We start from the raw sequence: 23,837 nt of genomic DNA, 5'->3' as shown, positions 1-23,837 counted from the left end.
TCCCTGGATCGGGTCCAGTTGCACCTGCGGATCGAAGCTATGAGGTTTTCCGAACATTCCAGAGTCATGTTCTATGGGGAATTTTAATCTAACCAGTTGCCTGAAATCCTGCAGGTTCTACAGGCCACCAGCTTTACAATATTACTCTCTGCTGACTTCAACAGGGATTGAGAGAGCATACGGGACATTTTCCATTATTAGACAAGGCATACAATATATGAGCTGGGCGATTATGCTAGAACTGTATAAACCACTAGGTTTTTAAAAATAAATTTAGAGTATCCAATTCTTTTTTTTCCCCAATTAAGGGGCAATTTATCGTGGCCAATCCACCTACCCTGCACATCTTTGGGTTGTGAAGGCGAGACCCACGCACACACCAGAATGTGCAAACTCCACACAGTGACCCGGGCTGGGATCGAACCTGGGTCCTGTGTGTCATGAGGCAGCAGTGCTAACCACTGCACCACCGTGCCGCCTATAAAACGCTAGTTGGATGGAACTAGAGTTCTGGTCAGTGCTTCACAGGACGTTGATCGCACTGGGAAGGGTACAGAGGTGATTTACAAGGAGTGGAAACTTTTAACCATGCAGCATTGTCTCCGTTGGATGAGGGGAAAGATTTAATTGAGATGCGCCAAATCATGAGGGGCCTATCTAGGGTGGGGGAGGAAGGGCATATTCCCCTCACCAGGAGGGGCCAATAACCAAGGAGCTTAGGTTTAAAATGATCAGGAGAGGATAAAGGGAAACGGGGGATAAATATTGAGCTCAATCTGATCAGTTTTTCCAACTTTCCCACCACAATAGAAACACCCATAAAGTGTTTCTGTTGACGACCAAAGTTGCTCTGGTGGAAGCTTCGATTTCTCTCCTTCATTCCATTCCCTCCATACAGATTCCATCATTGGCGCACTCCCATTTCCCAGCCGTTCACGCGGACTGAAGCCATCAGGAACTCAGCTTCAAACACCAATCCCAACCCATCGGCATCTCTGATTCCAGCTCCAGGAAAGCAATTGCCTGCAACCCAACACCCTCCTACACCGCACCCCCCCCCCCCCCCCCCCCCCCCCCTACTTTTGCCACCCTCTGAATTTCTCCCTTTATTGGCCTCAAACTCTGGTTCAAACACATGGTAACAGCATCACACCTCAGCCATCTCCACAGACTGTCCAGTAGCCCAGCTTTGAAAATCTTCTCCCGTTCCCATTATAACTCTTTGTATAACCTTATTTCACCCTACCCCTGTAGTCTTTTCCAATCCCACCACTAGGCCTCGACTCTTTCAGTGCCAAGTTACTAGTTGTCTAGGCCCTGCCCTCCATTCCACCACCCCCAGCCATCACATCCCTGCTGCGTCCCTCTTGACTGCTCCACCTCCTCGAATCTTGTCTCACTTGCCATCAGTCGTCTCTCTCGACTGCAGTGGTTCAAGTAGTAAGGCTTATTACCATCTGTGAAGGGGGGAAACCAAGGGTGGCCAATAAACAGCAGCCTTGCCAGTGAAGCCCAACGTGAATCAACTGCAGGAAATCATTGGTCGTACAGAACTTGACCACTGCTGCAAAAGAGACGAGCTGTCAAAGATTTTTGACTTGCACTCAGCAGGACATAATCGCAAGAATACCAGATCTCAAAGTGAACAATTAATACCAAGTGAGAATAAGGTGCTAATTGGTTGGCAAAGGGACTCTGATTGGTCAAGGTGTTGCCATGGAGAATGCACCAGGGAACAGTTAACTGCCGGGCTTAAATTCAAATGAGGCATCTTGACTCTGATTGGCCATGGCATTGCCATGGTGAAGGAAGCGGGGAATGGCTAGCCCCAAGCGTTTGTCTAGTTGGCAAAGACACAATGGATGACCATGTACCCATGGCAATGCCTTGGGCAATCAGAGTGGATCTGCCTCGCTTGAATTTAAGATTGGCAGTTAACTGCTCCCTGGTACATTCTCCATGGTAACACCTCTTCCAATCAGAGTCCACTTGCCAACCAATCAGCGCTCTCTTCATGTTCTTGCGATTCGGATGTGGTGAGCGCGAGAAAAAGATTCAATAGCATGTCTCTCTTTTCAGCAGTACTCAAATCATTAGTTGTGCCAGTGGAAGTAAGGGGTGAAGCAGAGACAGGAGGCGAGATGCCTAAAAGCACACGTGAGCCAAACCCATTCGCTGGCTTCCCTAGTAGCAGCACAAGGATATCTCTGGCTCTCCGAGTCCTCGGTCAGTAGTTTGAGCTGCAAGGTGCAGCTCTGGATCAGCTCCTCCAGCTTCCGGTCATTCTCGTCCAGTTCAGCAATCTCCTTCACCAACGCCTGGTACTGGGCCAGCACCTCGCCATCCAGGAACTGGTGCCCACCCCTGGGGAAACAAGGAACACAGACAAGTCACCAACCAACTCGTTGGGAGGCAGGAACATAGGGGGAACGGAGGAGAATTTCTTGATGCCGAAAAGACGTCCTCTTGCCCTTGTTGCCATCCATTTGTTTCCCACTCATTTCTGAATTGACTGATCCAATCTGCACCCCTCCCAACCAAACGAGCAGCGCAATACATAGAACACAGAATTTACAGTGCAGAAGGAGGCCATTCAGCCCTTCGAGCCTGCACCGGCCCTTGAAGAGAGAACCCCACTTAAGCCCCACATCTCCACTCTATCCCCGCACCCCAGTGACCCCACCTAACCTTTTTTGACACCAAGGGCAATTTAGCATGGCCAATCCACCTAACCTGCACATCTTTGGACTGTGGGAGGAAACCGGAGCACCCGGAGGAAACCCACACACACACAGCGAGAAGGTGCAGACCCCGCAGAGATAGTGACCCAAGCTGGGAATCGAACCTGGGACCCTGGAGCTGTGAAGCAAACGTGCTAGCCACTGTGCTACCATACTGGCCAGAGTAAAGCTCATTCAATGGACCATTTATGCCATGTTAGGATTTGAACCCACGTCCCCAGAGCATTAACCTGGGTCTCTGGATTATTAGTTCAGTGATATGACCACTGTGTCACTGTCTCCCCAACAACAACCTGCATTTATATAGTCAACCAGACCAATGAAAACAAGCATGGCCAATGAAGTGCATTTGAAATGTCGTCACTGTTGTCATGCAACTGCCTATGAGTGCACAGAAAGCTCCCGCAAACACCACGAGGGTCAACAAGCACAATCACGCCTGGTTAAAGGATAGATATGAATATCGGGCATGACTGCAAGGAGGTCTCCCCTGCTCTTCAAATTACGCCACGGACCTCTCACACCCACCAGCGAGGGTGGGTGGAGGGCCTTGCTTTAGCTTCAGACAGATAGTGCAGCACTCGCTCAGTACTGGATTCAAGAGCCCACCTGGATTATACCCGATGTCAGGCCCAGCTGAGGGACAGGAAGGTGACAGCAAGACTGAAACGTGCTCTCCTGTGCCGGGCGATAACTGGGATGAAACAGGTTAACCGGACCTCCATCCCTGCAGAACGTGAAGCAGGTGATGATGCAGAAGGTTATTAACACTGCGGCCGCAGGGTCAGCATGCAATGGCGTAATCTCAGGAAGAAAGAGACTTCCGCTTTCACGCAGGAAGTGTTTGTGCAACTGGTTTTCCAGAACCTCGTCGGATCACGTCATTGACAGACACTGCCTGTCGACTCGGCCACTTCAATCAACCACGGCTCACCAGAAAACAACTTGCATTTATAGGTCGGACCTGTTAAAACAGTCACGGAAGCTTTGCAGCAACATTTTATTCCGCTAATTAAGGAGAGCTGCATTTTGCAACATATTCTAATTATTTGCACACTAAAATGTTTATAATTGTGCAATCCTTTTATTATTTTCTATTCCATTTTTATTTTCATGAATGTCTAGAACTATGTTACGCATTAGGATTACTTGTTTTATTTGCATCGTGGTAATTCAGTACCTGCCGCCATGATGATTTTTCAATAAACCAATTATCTATCATTGTTACATTAAATTTAACACTGATCTACAGATGTCAGGGCAAGTGGTCAAAAGCTTGTGAGAAGATGTAGGTTTTAAAGAGCGGCTTAAAAGTAGGAGATAAGGGCAGATAGATTTTTTTTTAATTTAGAGCACCCAATTATTTTTTCTCCAATTAAGGGGCAATTTAACACGGCTAATCCACCTACCCTGCACATCTTTTGGGTTGTGGGGTGAAACCCACACAGACAGGGGAAGAATGTGCAAACTCCACACGGACAGTGACCCAGGGCCGGGATTTGAACCTGGGTCCTCAGCTCTGCAGTCCCAGTGCTAACCACTGCGCCACCAGGGCAGAGAGATTTAAGAACGACAATTCCAGAGCTCCGGGTGCAGGTAGGTAACAGCAGTGGTGGAGCTATGAAAATGAGGGCACCTTCCAAACCCACAATCCAGAAGGACAAGGCCAGTAGACACATGGGAACTCCACCACCTGCAAGTTCCCCTCCGTGCCACACACCATCCTGACTTGGAACTATATCGCTCTCCCTTCACTGTCACTGGGTCAAATTCCTGGAACGCCCTTCCTAACAGCACTGTGGGTGTACCTACACCACATGGACTACAGCGGTTCAAGGAGACAGCTCACCTCCACCTTCTCAAGGGCAATTAGGGATGGGCAATAAGAATGTTGGCCTAGCCAGCGACGCCCACATCCCACGAAAGACTATTTCAAAAATTGACAATGTGCAAGAAGCCAGAATTGGAGGGGCACAGAGATCGAGAATACAGAGAATCCCAGCAGTGCAAAAGGAGGCCACTCGGCCCATCGGGTTTGCACCAACCCTCCGAAAGAGCACCCTGCCCAGGCCTATCCCTCCACCCTATCCCCGTAACAGCACTTAATCTGCACATCTTTGGACACTAACGGGCAATTTAGCCTGGCCAATTCACCTAACCTGCACATCTTTGGACTGTGGGAGGAAACCGGAGCACCCGGAGGAAACCCACGCAGACACGGGGAGAACGTGCAAACTCCTCACAGACAGAGAACCAGGGCGGGGATTTGAACCCGGGTCCCTGGCGCTGTGAGGCAGCAGTGCTAACCACTGCGCCACCCTGACTCTTCTTCCCTTGTGTCCTATGAATTTTTCACATCCCTACTGGACTGGGAATGATACAACCCCAGGGTTATCACTGCGCATTCCTGTCAGGAATGCTCCTTGGGTAGGACAGCATGATGGCACAGTGGGTTAGCACTGCTGCCTCACAGCGCCGAGGTCCCGGGTTCGATCCCGGCTCTGGGTCACTGGCCGTGTGGAATTTGCACATTCTCCCCATGTCTGCGTGGGTTTCGCCCCCACAACCCAAAGATGTGCAGGGGTGGTGGATTGGCCACGCTAAATTGCCCCTGAATTGGAAAAAATTAATTGGATACTCTAAATTTTTTTTAAAAAGGAATTCCCCTTGGGTAACTCTCAGCGAGGATTGTGGACCCTGAGCAACGCAGTTTTGATTCCCTCAATGCCCCAGCTAAGAATGCTGAGCCCCCTACCCCATTCCTCCCCCACTCCCACACCCTCCAACCAAAAGATTAAATAGAAGATAAAGCCTCCAACAGAAACCTGTAGTAGCTAGCGGTGAGCATACGCTGACACGGTGTAAACACGGGCCGGCTTGTCACATTTTTACATTTAACAAAACAAAAACGAGTGCACATGCTGAATGGAAAGGTCAAATGGCGACCCTTCACCTCTTGCTCACTTGGCAAGTTCACAGCAACTCTGCTGCCTCATCGCAACCATGACTCTGCACTTTGTCTATCACTGTCACGCAGTAAGAAATCTTGCAACACCAGGTTAAAGTCCACCAGGTTTGTTTCAAACACTAGCTTTCGGAACACTGCTCCTTCCTCAGATGAACCTGAGGAAGGAGCTGTGCTCCGAAAGCTAGTGTTTGAAACAAACATGTTGGACTTTAACTTGGGTGTGCAAGACTTCTTACTGTGCTCACCCCCAGTCCAACGCCGGCATCTCCACATCATGACTGTCACGCAGAGCTGCCACCATCCCTCAGCCTTCCTTCCCAGACAAGTCGAGTGCCCCAGATTGGGGAGGAAACGGGCCCAAGAAACTTGCATTCACATGGCATCTTTCACAACCTCAGGACACCCCCCCCCCCCCAAGGGCTTAATAGCCAATGAAGTACTTTTGAAGTGTAGGTACAGCTGCAACGCAAGGAAAAACCACAGCTAATTTGTGGCCAGAAAGCTCCCACAAACACCAATGAGTTCAACGGTCAGACCTTTACTAGACGAGAATCCTGCAGCCACGAGGGTCACGCGGCCCGCATTCTACCTGTGGCGGCTCTGCGAAAGGGATGTTAAAGTTAGCCCCAGAGCCCAGTTCTTGCTCCCTCACCTTGCAAACTTGTCTTCCTCAACTCAAGTACATTGCGAATTAATGGGAAACTCCAATTGGATCTGATTCCACTAGACAAGTACCTAAGAACTAGCAGCATGACATCGGCTTTCCTCTCTGCCCTCCATAAACCTCACGCTCTCAGCATTACGGGGGCTGGCTGGGCCTGCATTCATTGGCCATCCCTAACAGCCTCGTCAGAGGGCAGTTAAGGGTCGACCACAATGATGCGGATCTGGAGTCACGTGTAGGACAGACCAGGTAAGGATTTCCTTCCCTAAAGGGAATTTGGGAACCAGGTGGGTTTTGCCGGCAATGGTTTCACAGACTTTCAATTCCAGATTTTTGTTGAATGCTAATTTCGGTGTCTGCCGTGGTGGGATTCAAACCCAGGTCCCCCCAGAGCAGTCCCAGTCCAGTTGGGGGCCAGTTTAGCTCACTTGGTTAGACAGCTGGTTTGGGATGCAGAGTACGGCCAGCAGCGTGTGTCCAATTCCCGTACCAGCTGAGGTTATCCATGAAGTCCCTTGACCCTTGCCTGAGGTCTTGTGACCTCAGGTTAAATCACCACCAGTCGGGGCAGCACGGTGGCACAGTGCTGCCTACGGCGCTGAGGACCCAGGTTCGAATCCCGGCCCTGGATCACTGTCCATGTGGAGTTTGCACATTCTCCCCGTGTCTGCGTGGGTTTCGCCCCCACAACCCAAAAGATGTGCAGGTTAGGTGAATTGGCCAGGCTAAGTTGCCCCCTAATTGGAAAAAATAATTGGGTACTCTAAATTTAAAAAAATAAAAAAAATCACCACCAGTCAGCTCTCCCCTTCAGAGGGGAGAGCAGCCTACGGCCATCTGGGACTATGGCGACTTCACCTTACTAGTCCAGTGACAATATCACTAGGCCACTGCCCCCCCCCCCCCCCCCCCCCCCCCCCCCCCCCCCCACCTTCTTGGTTGCCAACCTACTTTTGGTGGAAAGTTTCTTCTTACTTGCTCAATCAAAACCCCTCATAATTAAAGTCTCCCTTTAACCCTTGCTGCTACAAGTAGGCCCATCACAGCATTGCCAATCTCTTCAACATAACCAAACCCCCTCATTCTGGTACCATCAAGTTCATAATGAGCGAGGTATAAATGTTGATCGAACTACCAGAACATCCCCATTCCAGCAAAACCCCCCCCCCCCCCCACTTGTGGCCGCGGGATTTTTTACAACCAGCTGAGGGGGCAAGACGGGGTTTTAGACGTTTCACAACGTCAGCAATCAGGGACATGCAGGAGCACAGGGAGTTCCCCAATCATCTCCCCCCTCCATGGCTTTGCACATGCACATCCCTCCGGGAGCTGGAATGATTCAATCCCAATGTTATCCCAGCACATCCCGGTCAGGATTTGTGACAGGAGCCAATAGGATCGGTGGAGGGAAGATTTTCCCTTGACAGCAGAATCGAGGCCAAAGGGTCGCAACCTCCAGATGAGAGTCAGGTCATTCAGGAAAGGCGAGATATCAACTCTCCACACATAACGGTGGAGGAACACTCTCCCACTACAAGCAGCAGATGCTAGCTCAATTAGCCATTTTAAATCTGAGGTGGATACATTTTTGCTCGGCAAGGTGTATTGATGATGGAGGAAAGATCCATGGAATTATGCACAGAAACATTGAACTTTAAAAAGACCAGAGTTGTAACTTTTAAAATGTACACAAACCCACAGCCTTGTGAGAGCAGTAAGCAGCGCGTCAGTCTCGGAATCGAGAGGTCGTGAGTTCGAGCCTCACATGAGACACTTTGGGCGGCACGGTGGAAGAGTGGTTAGCACTGCTGCCTCACAGCTCCAAGGTCCCGGGTTCAATTTGGCCTCGGGCCACGAGCTGTGTGGAGTTTGCACTTTCTCCTCGTGTCTGCGTGGGTTTTCCCCGGGTGCTCCGGTTTCCTCCCACAGTCCAAAGATGTGCAATTAGGTGGATTGGCCATGCTAAATTGCACCTTAGTATCCAAAAGGTTAGGTGGGGTTACGAGGAGGCATGGGCTTAAGTGGGGTGTTCTTTCCAAGTGCCAGTGCAGACTCGATGGGTCGAATGGCCTCCTTCTGCACTGTAAATTCTATGATTCACTGAGAATGCACAGTCAGCCACTGATAGGGATCGCTCCTGGAGGAACAATGGAACCCTTTCCTGTGTTTCCAGACAAGGTACTTCCAAAAGCATCCAAAGCCCGATTACCATCTCAAGTAAGGACAAAGGGACATAATGGCTATCTCACCTAACAGACCCTGGGTGTAACTGCCCCCCTGGACTTGACTGGTGGATTCTGGGTCCAGTTGGAAAACATAAAAGAAGGGGGTTAAAAGAACTGGGTGAGAGAGCTGCCCAATGTGTACCTACCCACCTGTGTCTGCCCTGCCATTCTGCTCTCTGCACGTGTGTGTGTGTGTGTGCGGTGAGGAAAAGCAGTTGGCGGTTGTCCAGGCTGAAGTGTGACAGTGGACCAGAAGCAGTGGAAAAAGGAAATCACCATGTTTTGCAGGAATATCTTTTAAAAATTCTCCCTCTGACTGTGAAACCCAACCAACCAGAAAAAAGGATCACAGCTGAAAAGAGAACTGAAACATCTCTACCAAAACACCGGAATCAAAGGAATCAACTATTCGCCTGCAGATGTCAGTTCAACTGGAATCAAGTCGTAACGGCTACAAGGCTGCATCGTCTACTCCATCAAGGACTGTTCCATTTAACCTTTTATTTGTAATTACTTACCATTAGACTCAATTCTTAATCTTTCTTTTAAATTTAGAGTACCGCCCTGTGTTGACAAAAGAATCTGAGTGGAGATGGGGAGAACGTATTTTATGCTGTGTGATCTGCAATGTGCTGCCCGAAAGTGTGATGGGACGCAGATTCAAGAGTAACGCTCAAAAGAGAACGAGATAAATACTTGAAGGGGAGGGTAGGTGGATTGGCCACGCTAAATTGGAAAAACAAATGAAATGAAAATCGCTTATTGTCACGAGTAGGCTTCAATGAAGATACTGTGAAAAGCCCCTAGTCGCCACATTCCGGCGCCTGTCCGGGGAGGCTGGTACGGGAAATTGGGTACTCGGAGTTTCTTTTTAAAGAAAAAAATTAAATAAATACTCGAAAGGGGGGGGGGGGGGGGAGAGAAAGAGAGAATCTGAGGAGTGGGACTAATTGGATAGACCACCAAAAGGCCAGCATATACACTAGGGCTGAATGGTCTCCTTCTGTGCTTTATCGTTCTATGAACCAAGTGTTTTAAGAATCGCGACAATCATGTTCAGTGCTCTGCTGCAACACTCACAGCCACTGGATGTGATTCTTGGATTTCTTGCTGATGAGTTTGATGCCTTCCAGGACATTGGTGATGTCGTAGATTCTGCGCTTCTGAACTTCGAGGGCTTGTGCTGCCCAGTTCAGATCCAGCACACCATCCGGAGACTGCGCCAGTAACTGGATAAAGCGTTTGGTGATCAGGCTGAGGGATGTGTCGTATCGGGTCTTCTCCACTGGGGATTTCAGGCCTAAGACCAGAACAACTTCAATAAAATTACAAAGAATGCACAGCACAGAAACAGGCTCTTGGGCTCAACTGGATTCAGGCTATTGTTTGTGCCCCAGACTTCACCTCAACCCTCTTCACCCAACTGGCAGTAGTGGCGGCTCAGTTGGTGGCTCTTTCACCCACAAAAGCCAGGCTGACACCCCAGTGCACTACGGAGGGGCTGCTGCACGGCCAGAGGTTCCGTCTTTCGGATAAGGCGCTAAACCGAGGGTACCTCTGTCAGCTCGGGTCCTGTTAAAGATCCCACGGCACGGGGCAGCACGGTGGTTAGCACTGCTGCCTCACGTCGCCGAGGTCCCAGGTTCGATCCCAGCTCTGGGTCACTGTCCGTGTGGAGTTTGCACATTCTCCCAGTGTTTCGCGTGGGTTTCGCCCCCACAACACAAAAGATGTGCAGGGTCGGGGGATTGGCCATGCTAAATTGCCCCTTAATTGGAAAATAAATTGGATGCTCTATAAAAAAAAAAAAATTTTTTTATCCCACGGCACAACTTTGAAGACAAACAGGGAGGAGGTTATGCCCCGTGTCAAGGTCAGTTTTTAATCGTGCAGTCAACATCTTAAAAACAGATTATCTGGTCATTATTATTTGTGGGATCTTACTGTGCACAAATTGATTGCCGTGCTCCCTACATTACAACAGGTCTCCATTGGCTGCAAAGTATCCGGTCATCGTGAAAAATGCTATAGAAATGCAAGTCTTCAATTCTATTAACAACTATCAGCTCCAGGACATCACTGCATGAGTTCCTCAGAAGAGTGTCTTCGGCCAAAACATCTTCAGCTGCTTCATCAATGACCTTCCTTTCATCACAAGGTCAGAAGTGGGGATGTTCGCTGATGACTGAACAACGTTCAGCACCATTCGCAACTTCTCAGGTATTCAGTCCACACGCAACAAGACCTGGATATGGTCCCAGGTTTGGGTTGCAAAGTGGTAACATTCATGCCATACAAGCGTCAGGCAACGACCATCTCCAACAAGAGATGAATCTCACCGAATTCCCCCACTGGGGGCTACCATTGACCAGAAACTGAACTGGATTGGCAATCTAAATACTGCTAGGGGCCCTGCGGCGAGCAACTCACCTCCCGACTCCCGGAAGCCTGTCCCAACATCTACAAAGCACAAGTCAGGAGTGTAGTGGAATATTCCCCACTTGCCTGGATAAGTACAGCTCCAACAAAACTCAAGAAGCTCGACGCCATCCAGGACAAAGCAGCCGCTTGGTTGGCACCCCTTCCACATTCCCTCCCTCCACCACCAACACACAATGCCAGCCGTGTGTACTGTCTACAAGATGCACTGCAGGAACTCACCAAAGCTCCTTTGGCAGCACCTTCCAAACCCACAACCATCCAGGACAAGAGCAGCAGATACCTGGGAACCCCGCTACCTGGAAATTCCCCTCCAAGCCTCCCCAACAGCACTGTGGATGTACCTACATCACGTGGACTGCAGCGGTTCAAGGCAGTATCTCACCACCACCTTCTCATGGGCAATTAGGGGCGGGCAGTGAAAGCCGGCCTCGCTAGTGACAGCCACATCCCTTGCATTCATTTTTACAAATCCAATTCTTTCTCTCCTCCAATGGCTCCATAACTTCCCATTAAATCAACCAGTGTTGTTTTTCACAACTACTCCATGTTTTGCATTTATTCAGTACCTCTCATAACCCACAGGGCATTTCAAAATACATCGCAAACGCAGCAGCTAATTTGTGCACAGCAAGCTCCCACAAACAACAATGTGATAATGACCAGTTAATCGTTTTTTATTTTCTGATGTTGGGAAGAATAGATTGTGGTTAGGACGCCAGCAAGCACTCTCCTGCTCTTTAAAACAGTACTTTGGAATCTTCTTTTACCCGAGAGCTAGGGGAGATTTAAGTGCAGCTGGCCCTCTGTAAGACACTTCAGCCTGGAATACGGACTCAGTTCGGAGGAATGGGATTAAAACCCACTTTCTCCCGTCTTGGGCGACAGAGCCACCCCAGAGAATCAGGACAAGAATCACATCACCTACATACCACAATCAGCAGCACATTCCCGACCTTTGAACTGTAGCCCAATAAATCAAGCATACTGTGATAAAGTTTCATAAAATGAAGGATTCCCCTGTGGGACAATGGGTGATATGGTGTTTATGGAACTGGACTACGTACCCAGAGGTACGGAGGTCAAACCCAGCTAGTTTTCTCAGATTGTGAAATGGCAATCCTTACCCAGTGTCACCTTAACATGTCTGAACACCCCCCCCCCCCCCCCCCTCCGTTGGGTCTGGTGAGCAACTCAGGGTATCGAGGCCAAGGCAGGTCGTATCCCTTGACAACATCACTGATTTCAATGGATGGAAAAAAAAGAAGAGGTGAATGTACCGTCTACTTTGGACTGGACAGCTAGTTTGTGATGTAGAGAGAGGCCAACTGGGCGGGTTCAATTCACGAACAGGCTGAAGTTAGTCATGAAGGCCCAGCCTTCTCAACCTTGCCCCTCGCCTGAGGTGCGGCGATCCTCAGGTTAAATCGCCACCAGTCAGCTCTCCCCCCTCAAAAAGGGGAAAGCAGCCCATAGTCATACAAACCAGGAAGGCCTCAGGATCAATCCGTCTCCAAGGATCTTAGCACGTCAGGAAACAAAAATGCAATCATTTACCTTAATTTAAAAAAAAAAAAATTTAGAGTACCCAATTATTTTTTCCAATTAAGGGACAATTTAGCGTGGCCAATCCGCCCAGCCTGCACATCTTTGGGTTGTGGGGGTGAAACCCACGGGGAGAATGTGCAAACTCCACACGGACAGTGACCCAGGGCCGGGATTCGAACCCAGGTCCTCAGCACCGTAGGCAGCAATGCTAACCACTGTGCCACCGTGCTGCCCCTATCATTTACCTTAATACGGCGAGGGCGGAGGCGATTTATTTTATTTCCAGATCACAATGCAATAATGCCCCCATCCCCAGTTGAAAGTTCACATGTCCGACTTCAAGGTAAAGCCTCAGCTTTCTTTTTTTTTGGATAAATTTAGAGTGCCCAATTCATTTTTTCCAATAAAGGGGCAATTTAGCGTGGCCAATCCACCCACCCTGCACATCTTTGGGTTGTGGGGGCGAAACCCACGCAAACACGGGGAGAATGTGCAAACTCCACACGGACAGTGACCCAGAGCCGGGATCGAACCTGGGACCTCAGCGCCGTGAGGCAGCAGTGCTAACCACTGCGCCACCGTGCTGCCCTTAAAGCCTCAGCTTTGATGCTCCCCATTATATTCACTGCCGGGCTGCACATTTGAGGTACGGGCATCGATTCAGGGATCAGAGTGGTTGGTGCCCAAGGAACTTCCCAACCCAGCGCAACTCAGAAACCTGGGGAGAGAAGAATGGGGGTTGGAGGGGGAGGGGGGGGGGGATAACCCATATGCAAAATTGACCATTCAACAAAAAATTGCATATACATCGCATTGTTAACGTAGTAAACATCCTAAGCCTCTTCACAGTAGCATTATCAAACAAACCTTGACGCTGAGCCACATGCGAAACGTTTAGAACACGTGACCCAAAGCTTGATACGGTGAGGAGGAATATTTTCAGAGCCAATAATTAGGAAGATTTAGGGAATCCCAGAGCTTGGGGCCCAGGCTGCTGAGGCTGCAGCCCATCATTGGCTAAGTGACGGAGATTAGGGAGGAACAAGAGGCCAGAAATGGAGATGCGCGGCGATCTGGGAGGGCGACAAGAGGCAAGCGAAAGGCCGAAGGGATTTGAAAAGAAGCATGTGAATGTTAAAATGGATGTGTTGTCAGTCAGGAACCCATGTAGGTCAGTGAGCAAACTGACTGTTGCACTCCCTCTTAAACAGTATAATATCCAACACATTTCCCTTTCTTTAGTTCTGAAGAGTCGCAAGGACTCAAAACGTTAACGCCATTTTCTCTCCATACAGATGCTGCCAGACCTGCTGAGTTTTCCCAGCATCCTGTGTTTAGGCTGTCGGTCAGCGGGCACTTGGGCGAACGGGAGATGGTGGGAGTTAGCAGAGCTTTGGAGGAGCGGAGGTTGACGGAGGGTGACGGGCTGGAGGCTGGCAGGCAGAGTTTTGGAAGAAATCGACTCCGGAGGTAACAAAGGCATGAATATTTCAGCAGAAGGTGGGCTGAGGCAGGGGCTTCCTTGGGAGGAGCAGAGTGGACAGCACTCACAGATCCACTCCACACATATCTGCTGCGGCAATAAAGTTGGCCTGAGGACACCATGGGCCAATCAGAAGAGCAACCACCCTATCCCAGGCCTCTGCCAGAGGGTTTGTGACCAGCTGCAGAGGTCACAAGTTAAGGTTGTTGTGCTTTCCAAGACTTGTTGTTAGATGAGGAGCTTAGGCAGGAGAGCTCGCACCTTTCACTCACTTCTTCCTCCTGGACAGGGTGAAAGAAAATGGCACGATAACAAGTTCTGCTACTTTGCGCCGTACCTCTCCCAGAAGTCGTCCCTTTCCCTTTGGGGCTCACCATTTCCACAGCGAGATACTGATGATCACTATCCAGCTCCAACTTCCTCTTAACCTGCAGAGAGCATCAAAAGGAACTTTCTTACTGTGAGGACAGTGACTGCCAGTGTTTCCCATTACTCTTGGCCAAGCACCTTCTATAGACCTCCATCAGCACAGCCAAGAACTGCAGAACATGGTACACGAGGCAACCTGCTGCCTTTACAGATGCCCACCTGCTAATTATACAGGAGGTTCCCCACGCTGCTCAGAAGAAACAAACTGTGGGGCTAGGCCGTTAAGGGTCAACCACATGGGTCAGCACGGTGGCGCAGTGGTTAGCATTGCTGCCTACGGCGCCGAGGACCCGGGTTTGAATCCCGGCCCTGGGTCACTGTCCGTGTGGAGTTTGCACATTCTCCCCGTGTCTACGTGGGTTTCACCCCCACAACCCAAAAATGTGCAGGGTAGGTGGATTGGCCACGCTAAATTGCCCCTTAATTGGAAAAAATAATTGGGTACTCTAAAAAAAAATGTTTTAAAGAGTCAACCACATGTAGGCCAGACCAGGTAAGGACAGCAGATTTCCTTCCCTAAAGGACATCAGTGAATGAGGTGGGTTTGTACAACAATGGTTCAATGGATTGGTATTTGGATTGGTATTTCAATCCCAGATTTTTATTGAATCCAAATTTTACAACCTGCAGTGGTGGGATTTGAACCTGGGTACCAAGAGTATTACCCTGGGTCTCTGGCTTACTGGTCCAGGGGCAATATCACTAGACCATCGCCTCCCCTCTGAGGCTATCAAAACTCCATTGACAGCAGTTGAGGGCAGTCAGAATCAGCTCCAGTGTGTGTGTGTGTGCAGTGTGCGGTGTGTGTGTGTAAGAGAGTATTTAGGTACTGGATGAAGTGTGTGTGTGTGGTGTGTATGTGTGTGTGTGTGAGAGTATTTAGATACTGGATGAAGGCAACATCATTGGTCTTGGGGATAATGACTCAGACACTAGATGGAGGGCCATTCGGCCCTACCCTGCTCTGGCTGATCATTAAGTTCAATACCCTGATCCCACCTTCCCCCCATATCCCTTAACCCCTTCAGCCCCGAGCTATATCCAATTCCTTCTTCAATTTTGCCCTCAACTACTGTCTGTGGTAGTGAATTCCATATTTTCACCACTCTCTGGGTGAAGACATTTTTCCTCACCTCAGTCCTAAAAGGTCCCTTATCCTGAACCTATGACCCCTAGTTCTGGACTCCTCCACCATCGGGAACATTCTTTCTGAATCTACCCTGTCCAATCCTGTTAGAATTTTTATAAAAGTTTCTATGAAGTCTCCACTCACTTTTCTAAACTACAATGAATATAATCCTAACTGACTTTGTCTCTCCTCATATGATAGCACGGTAGCATAGTGGCTAGCACAATTGCTTCACAGTGCCAGGGTCCCAGGTTCGATTCCCCGCTGGGTCACTGTCTGTGCGGAGTCCGCACGTTCTCCCAGTGTGTCCGTGGGTTTCCTCCGGGTGCTCCGGTTTCCTCCCATGGTCCAAAGATGTGCAGGTTAGGTGGATTTGCCTTGATAAATTGCCCTTAGGGTCCAAAATTGCCCTTAGTGTAGGGTGGGCTTACTGGGTTATAGGGATAGGGTGGGGGTGTGGGCTTGGGTAGGGTGCTCTTTCCAAGAGCCGGTGCAGACTCGATGGGCCAAATGGCCTCCTTCTGCACTGTAACTTCTATGAAAGTCTATGACAGCCCCGCCATCCCAGCAATCAGCCTGGTAAACCTTCACTGCACTCCCTCCATAGCAAGAACATCAGATAAGGACACCAAAACTGCAAACAATACTCCACATGTGGCCTCACCAATGCCCTACACAAATGCAATAAAACATGCCTATTCCTATATTCAAATCCTCTCTCTATGAAGGTCAATATATTATTTGTCTTCTTTACTGCCTGCTGTACCCGCACGCTTACTTACAGCGACTGATGCACGATGACACCAAGGTCTTGCTGAATATCCACCTCTCTCAATTTACACCCATTCAAATAATAATCTGCCTTCCTATTTTTGATACCGAAGTAGATACTCTCACATTTATCCACATTATCCTGCATCTGCCATGATTATGCCCACTCACTCAGCCAGTCCAAATCCCACTGAAGCATCTCTGCATCCTCCTCACAGCTCACCCTCCCACCCAACTTTGTATCATCTGCAAATTTGGAGATCATACATTTAGTTCCCTCGTCCAAATCATTAATATATAATGTGAACAGTTGGGGTCCTAGCACAGATCCCTGCAGTACCCCACTAGTCACTGCCTGCCAATCAGAAAAAGACACATTTATTCCAACTTTTTGCTTCCTGTCTGCTAACCAGCTTTCTATCCATCTCAGGACACTACCCGTAATCCCTGCCTTTCAACTTTAGATGTTAATCTGCAACGTGAGACATTATCGAAAGCCTTCTGAAAGTCTAAATAAACCACATCCACCGTTTCTCCCTAGTCAACTCTACTGGTTACATCTTCAATGAATTCTAGTAGATTTGTCAAGCATGACTTTTGTTATGTACCCCCATGCTGACTTTGCCTGATTACACCACTGCTTTCCAAATGCTGTGCTATGAAATCCTGGATAATGGACTCCAGCAACTTCCCTACTACCGACGTTCGGCTCACTGGTCTATAGTTCCCTGTTTTCTCTCTACCTCCCTTTTTGAAGAGCGGGGTTATATTAGCTGTGCAGAGTCTGCACGTTCTCCCCGTGTATGCGTGGGTTTCCTCTGTGTGCTCCGGTTTCCTCCCACAGTCCAAAGATGTGCCGGTTAGGTGGATCGGCCATGATAAATTGCCCTTAGTGACCAAAAAAGGTTAGATGGGGTTATTGGGTTACAGGGATAGGGTGGAAGTGAGGGTTGAAGTGGGTCGGTGCAGACTCGATGGGCCGAATGGCCTCCTTCTGTACTGTATATTCTATGTGTGCTACATGTTCTATGTGGTCAGCCATGTGATGGGACGAATGTTGGAGCCTCTATCATCACTATCCATAGCACCAGACTACAACATGCTTATAAAAGTAACATCACCACAACAACTCGGGTTCCATGTGAACTGGCACATCAGAACCATACCAACAGGAAGTGAAACAGTTGTGAGATTTCAGGGATTATAACACTGATTGGATAGACTTACTCCAATGGGGTAGCTAAAGGAGTGGCTAAATCCTTTATATATTAAAGAGAGCGGGAAATGTATTTCTTGTAAACTATCACCTTGCAGATTTCTGCCATTCAGGCATATTTTTGCCTTGTTCCTTCCACGCTAAGCTTTGCTGAGCACCCATTCCTCGTCCCTGTAACAGCTGATGGCTAACCTATTCTTAGGCTTCTATTGATGTCAGTCAAGCCAGCAGAGCACAAGCACAGTTTAGTAGAACCTCCACTCGGTTCCACCCCCACCTTACAACATGACTGTGCGGCAATCTATTTTTCCGGAAGAGGGGTAGGCGGGAAGTCATCAGCGGGAATGATCACGGAGCCATATCCACATGGCGGCCCAGTGCATCTTGCAACAGCCACTCCATCGCGCACCGTCATCCCAGCAGGGGCCAGCACCTGCGGGGCAGAGATGGGGAAGCGAGCCAACCCTTCACCATTACCACGGTACACATCATAACATACACCTCAGGTCAGCTGAGTTTGAATGAGACAGCTCTGGCAAAAGAACAAAGATTAGAATCATCCAGTACAGTGGAGGTCTGTGCGAACGCGCCATCCGATTAGTCCCACTCCCTTTGTCATTCCCCCGTGGCCCTGTCACCATTTCCTTGTCAAGCGCTTCTCCAATTCCCTTCGAAAGTTACGTTTGAATCTGCTTCCATCACCTCTTCAAGCAGCACATTCCAGATCACAACACCTCGCTCTGAAAATCAACTACAAGTTCACCCATGTTTCATGGGAACGGAGAGATAACAGGCAACCTTTTTATGGGCCCAACATCTCATGTAGGTCCCTGCTAAGTACATACAAATATCTTGTTTGCTAGCGAGCGTGGTATCTATCAGGAACCACAACGCACTTCAGATTGTGGTTGGCTCTTAAAAGAGTGCAGTTTTAGGAAAAGTCTGGTAGTATCCCAGCAATAAAAGGGCAGCCAAGGCAACACCTCCACCACAGTCCACTTGCCACCGAATCAGTACTCTCTTCTCATGAAGTATAAATGGATGCTCCCATTACATTTGATATTCTTCTTTTTATATAAATTTAGGTGTATCCAATTCATTTTTTCTTTCAAGTAAGGGGCAATTTAGCATGACCAGTTCACCTGCTCTGCACATCTTTGGCTTGTGGGGGCGAAACCCACGCAAACACGGGGAGAATGTGTAAACTCCACACGGACAGTGATCCAGAGCTGGGACTGAACCTGGGACCTCGGCACCGTGAGGCAGCAGTGCTAATCACTGTGCCACCGTGCTACCCACATATGGTATTCTTATGAATTGTCCTGATGAGTTCAAGATGAAAAGCTTTGACAGTATGTGTCTTTTTTCAGCAATACTCACTTTTCAGATTCTGGGCCAGAGTGACACAATAGGAGCTCCAGAGCAACAAACCACTTTGTCCTCACTCTGAACCTTTGGGTCGGAATAGATCACAGTCCGATTCTGCATTTCCTACGCTACATCTTGGAAATACCCATTTTTCTTTAAACTAAGAAGGGAGAGCCTGATCAACAAGTGACAGCTTTCTATTGGACTAGGGGCCTCACATGCACTTTCCACCAGACATCACCAGAAAACTACCAGGAGCATAAGAAATTGATGCAGGAGTAGACCATTCGGCCCATCGAGCCTGCTCCACCATTCAACATGATCATGGCTAACCCTGGGCTTCAACTCCACTTTTCGCGATTTACTAAGACACCAAAAATCTGTCTATCCCAGCCTTAAATATCATAGAATTTACAGTACTGAAGGAGGCCATTCGGCCCATCAAGTCTGCACGGCCCTTGGAAAGAGCACCCTAGCCAAGCCCACACCTCCACCCTATCCCCGCAACCCAGTAACCCCACTTAACCTTTTTGGACACTAAAGGCAATTGAGCATGACCAATCCACCTAACCTGCACATCTTTGGACTGTGGGAGGAAACCGGAGCACCCGGAGGAAACCCACACAGACACGGGGAGAATGTGGAGACTCCACACAGACAGTGACCCACACCAGGAATCGAACCGGTGACCCTGGAGCTGTGAAGCAACTGTGCTGACCACTATGGTACCGTGCTGCTCATATATTCAACGATGGAGCATCCACCACCCTCTGGGGTACAGAATACCATTCTGAGTGAAGTAATCTCTCCTCATCTTAGTTCTAAATTATCAGCCCCTTACCCTGAGACTGTAGCCCCTTGTTTTAGATTCCCCAGCCAGAGGAATCAATCTCTCAATGTCTACCCATCAAACCCCTGCAGAACCTGGTTACGTTTCAATTCCTATTCTTATCAACACCAGAGAATATCAACCCAATTGACCCAATTTAGCCTTGCTTTGCAACATCGGACAACGCCCTCCTTCCAGGAACTAATTTAGTGAACTTTCGCAGAGGCTGCCTCAAATGCAAGGAGATCCATTCTTAAAAGTGAAGAGTAAAACTGCAAAAAGTATTCCAAGATATGGTCTCACCAAAACCCTGTACAATTGCGGCAAGACTTCTTCATTCTTGTTCTCCAACCCGCTCGCAATAAGGTCCAACAGGAACTCTGGTCACTCCCTCATGTCCCGAACCCAAGAGCAGAAGCTAAATTACAACAACCACCCTCTGGTTGAAATCAACTGGCCCCACACATCAAAAATCAAATGCGGGCCCCGTCCCACACCGTAACTGTGAGAACACTCAACCATCTTTTAAAAAAATAAATTTAGAGTACCCAATTATTTTTTTCGCCAATTAAGGGGCAATTTAGCATGGCCAATCCACCTAGCCTGCACATCTTTGTTTGGGCTGTGGGGGCTAAACCCACGCAGACACAGGGAGAATGTGCAAACTCCACACGGACAGTGACCCAGGGCCGGGATCGAACCTGGGTCCTCAGCGCGCAGTCCTAGTGCCACGCACTGCCTTCACGCTCAACCATCTTAACGCCCAAGGTCTTTTTTGTTTTATTATTTCACCAAATAACAATTTTATTCCACTATTTAAAAACGAGACGAATTGTCCCTGTGCTGCCAACTCATGGAGAACTGGTGGGAAGGAGGTGGGAAAACCTCAACATGAGGAAGGCATCGCTGACCAGGAACAGTCTCAGGAACTCCAACAAACCAGGTCCGCTTAACATTTAAATAGTCAATACAGTTAGAATTTGGTTAAAGCAATTTACCTGGGAAGGAGACTGCTTTTTAAAGGAAAATTTGTGGCAATTTAATAAGTTACAGAGCCCTGAGCAACAAATCAAATATCTGCCTTTTTATTGCACTAAAACCGATTGTAGCTGAATAACCTTTTTAAGATGAGTTTTTATTCAATTTCAAAGCAAGACACAATCCAGGACTGCATGAATCCTTCCACAACAGCTATCTAATCTCAGACACAACACTGGGAGGGGGTGGCTTTTACCCTGGGAGTCCCACCCCCTCCACAACTAATATATCGAGGGCTCTTTTGTTTACCTTGCGAGGCACTGATTCTCAGCCCAGTGCTGGCAGCAGACAGCCTGCTCTTAGGCCTTTCCAACTGCACCTCTGTAACTAGCTCTCCAGCTGCAGAGGCCTCAAGCTTTCACTGCAGCCCGAGTGGCCTCACAGAGACAAGAATTCAAAGTGCAAAATATCCACGGACAGCATTCTCAACAACAACTTGCATTTATGCAGTACCTTTAAACGCAGAGAACCAACATCTTGCGTTTATAATAGCACCGTTCATACAATGGAATATCCCAAGGCACTTCATGGGAGCATTCGTAAAGAAAGTGTAATGCCAGGCCACACAAGCAGAAAGATATCACGACAGATGATCAAATGTTTGGACAAAGAGCATGTTAAAGGAGGAAACAGAGGCAAAGTGGTTTAAGGAGGAAATCCCAGGGTTCAGGGCCTAAACTGTGCCCACGATACCAGTACCCACAGACCTTTGAATTTTCAGTCTCTGCTTCAAAATATTTTCTGCTCTAGGTCCTGTACCCACAATCACATTACTTAAGGTCCCCAGACTGTGAGTGTGTGTTTGTGGGGGGGGGGGGGGGGGGGGGGGGGGGGGATGTGTGATTGAAAGGAAGGGATCAGAACAAGATTTGAACCATGATGTACTATGAAATGAAAATCGCTTATTGTCACGAGTAGGCTTCAATGAAGTTACTGTGAAAAGCCCCTAGTCGCCACATTCCGGCGCCTGTCCGGGGAGGCTGGTACGGGAATCGAACCTTGCTGCTGGCCTGCTTGGTCTGCTTTAAAAGCCAGCGATTTAGCTCAGTGAGCTAAACCAGCCCCTACTGATCAGTGCTGCTCTCTCCAGCTCCTGTCATGGAGTCACATAGCACAGAACAGGCCCTTCGGCCCATCGCGTCTGCATCCATCAAAAACAACCACCTAATTTATTCTAATCCCACAGCACTGTTTTTGGGTGTTTCATTTAAGAGACACTACAGCATAAGGAGATTTTACAGACATAGCAACTGGTATAGGCAAGTAGGCATAATCTTCCATTAAATCATCAGGCTTCTTGACTTGTTTACACAACAGTATCATCTGAACCCCTAAAACAGTTCCACTGCAAGACACGAGGAAAAATCGATGAACACGTATAGCTGTATGGGCCATTTATGCAAAATGCTGGTGGGAAGATAACTTACCAACTAACCAACAGACAAAACTCGCACACAAGATTTAAAGCATCTCTGAAAGGACCAGTTCTACAGCACCTAAAACAGCTTGAAGAGTTCTCATCCCCACACAATACTCCATTAGACGTTGGATGGCAAACATATCAAACCATTAACCAATGCTGCCTTCTCCACTATCTTAAATTTTTATGGGAAAATGCTTAAAGTTGTGCATTTTGTTGGGGGGGGGGGGGGAGGGGAGGAGAGAGTGGCATCAGCATTAAGATAGATCTTTTTGAGGCTTAAATGGATCATAGCAATCATAGAATTTACAGTGTAGAAGGAGGCCATTCGGCCCATTGAGTCTGCACCGGCTCTTGGAAAGAGCACTCTACCCAAGGTCAACACCTCCACCCTATCCCCATAACCCAGTAACCCCACCCAACACTAAGGGCAATTTTGGTCACTAAGGGCAATTTATCGTGGCCAATTGACCTAACCTGCACATCTTTGGACTGTGGGAGGAAATCGGAGCACCCAGAGGAAACCCACACCCACACGGGATGTGCAGACTCCGCACAGACAGTGACCCAAGCCAGAATCGAACCTGGGACCCTGGAGCTGTGAAGCAATTGAGCTAACCACTATGCTACCATGCTGCAGAGATGTAGACACCCACACAAGAAAGTGTTTTCAAGCACAGTTAGCAAAGTTCCTCTGGGTGGATGTTTGGTGCTGTATATAATATGCATACACACATTTCTGTTCAGGCACACTCAGAAATATTCCTCTGGGTGGATGTCTGGTGCTGTATATAATATACATACACACATTTCTGTTCAGGTACACTCAGAAATATTCCTCTGGGTGGATGTTTGGTGCTGTATATAATATACACATTTCTGTTCAGGTACACTCAGAAACGTTCCTCTGGGTGGATGTTTGGTGCTGTATATAATATACATACACACATTTCTGTTCAGGCACACTCAGAAATATTCCTCTGGGTGGATGTTGGTGCTGTATATAATATACACATTTCTGTTCAGGTACACTCAGAAACGTTCCTCTGGGTGGATGTTTGGTGCTGTCAGTATACACACACTATAAGGTATAGGGACCTGCCTGTTAAATTACTCAGTCATGTTCCTCTGGGTGGGATGTTGGTTCTGTGGCTACACACATACATACACACACTCCACACTCACTCCGATTACCGGTGGGCGCCCCAGGGGGGGCCGCTGTCCCCACTCGGCTGAACCGGGACCCTGGGGTGTAGCAGCGAACAGCAGGAGTCCCTGAGCCGCCCCGCTCCCGGCCCCCGTCCGCTCTGCCTCGGGTTCAGCCTGGCCACTTCCTGGAGAGGAGAAAATCAGCAGCGGCTGCCCGAGCAGCCCCTCGGGCCCGCAGCAAGACACGGTCACCGTCCCGGGCTGGAGGGAGGTGGAGGCGGCAGGCTCGATCGCAGCCGGCAACAGTTCTCTTGACATTGTGAAATGTTGCAGCTTTTTTAGTAACTGTCTTTGTCCCTCTTTGCTTTGGATCCTTGTTGTCAGTGCGAGAGGACGCAGGGACACATGGATGTGATTGCA

At 48.7% G+C, this 23,837-nt stretch overlaps 1 protein-coding gene across 2 annotated transcripts in view; it reads right to left on the bottom strand.

Moving 5' to 3' along the window:
* LOC119969686 (transcription factor E2F1-like) overlaps nt 1–23,837 on the bottom strand; it is a 38,772-nt gene that overhangs the window by 14,357 nt on the left and 578 nt on the right. Inside the window, exons 2-5 of one of the 2 annotated variants that reach the window (XM_038803668.1) lie at nt 23,454–23,837; nt 14,406–14,496; nt 9,679–9,898; nt 2,206–2,364 (exon numbers count right to left, since the gene is read on the bottom strand). In XM_038803668.1, the coding sequence (XP_038659596.1) occupies nt 2,206–2,364; nt 9,679–9,898; nt 14,406–14,496; nt 23,454–23,735 (752 nt within the window). In that variant the 5' untranslated portion in view covers nt 23,736–23,837. The remainder of the gene's footprint in view (nt 1–2,205; nt 2,365–9,678; nt 9,899–14,405; nt 14,497–23,453) is intronic. The other variant, XM_038803669.1, reaches the window with a different exon arrangement.

Source organism: Scyliorhinus canicula, chromosome 7 (genome assembly GCF_902713615.1).
Source record: "Scyliorhinus canicula chromosome 7, sScyCan1.1, whole genome shotgun sequence".
In the NCBI taxonomy this organism is placed as follows: Eukaryota; Metazoa; Chordata; class Chondrichthyes; order Carcharhiniformes; family Scyliorhinidae; genus Scyliorhinus; species Scyliorhinus canicula.
This window is presented reverse-complemented; position numbering and strand designations above follow the sequence as displayed.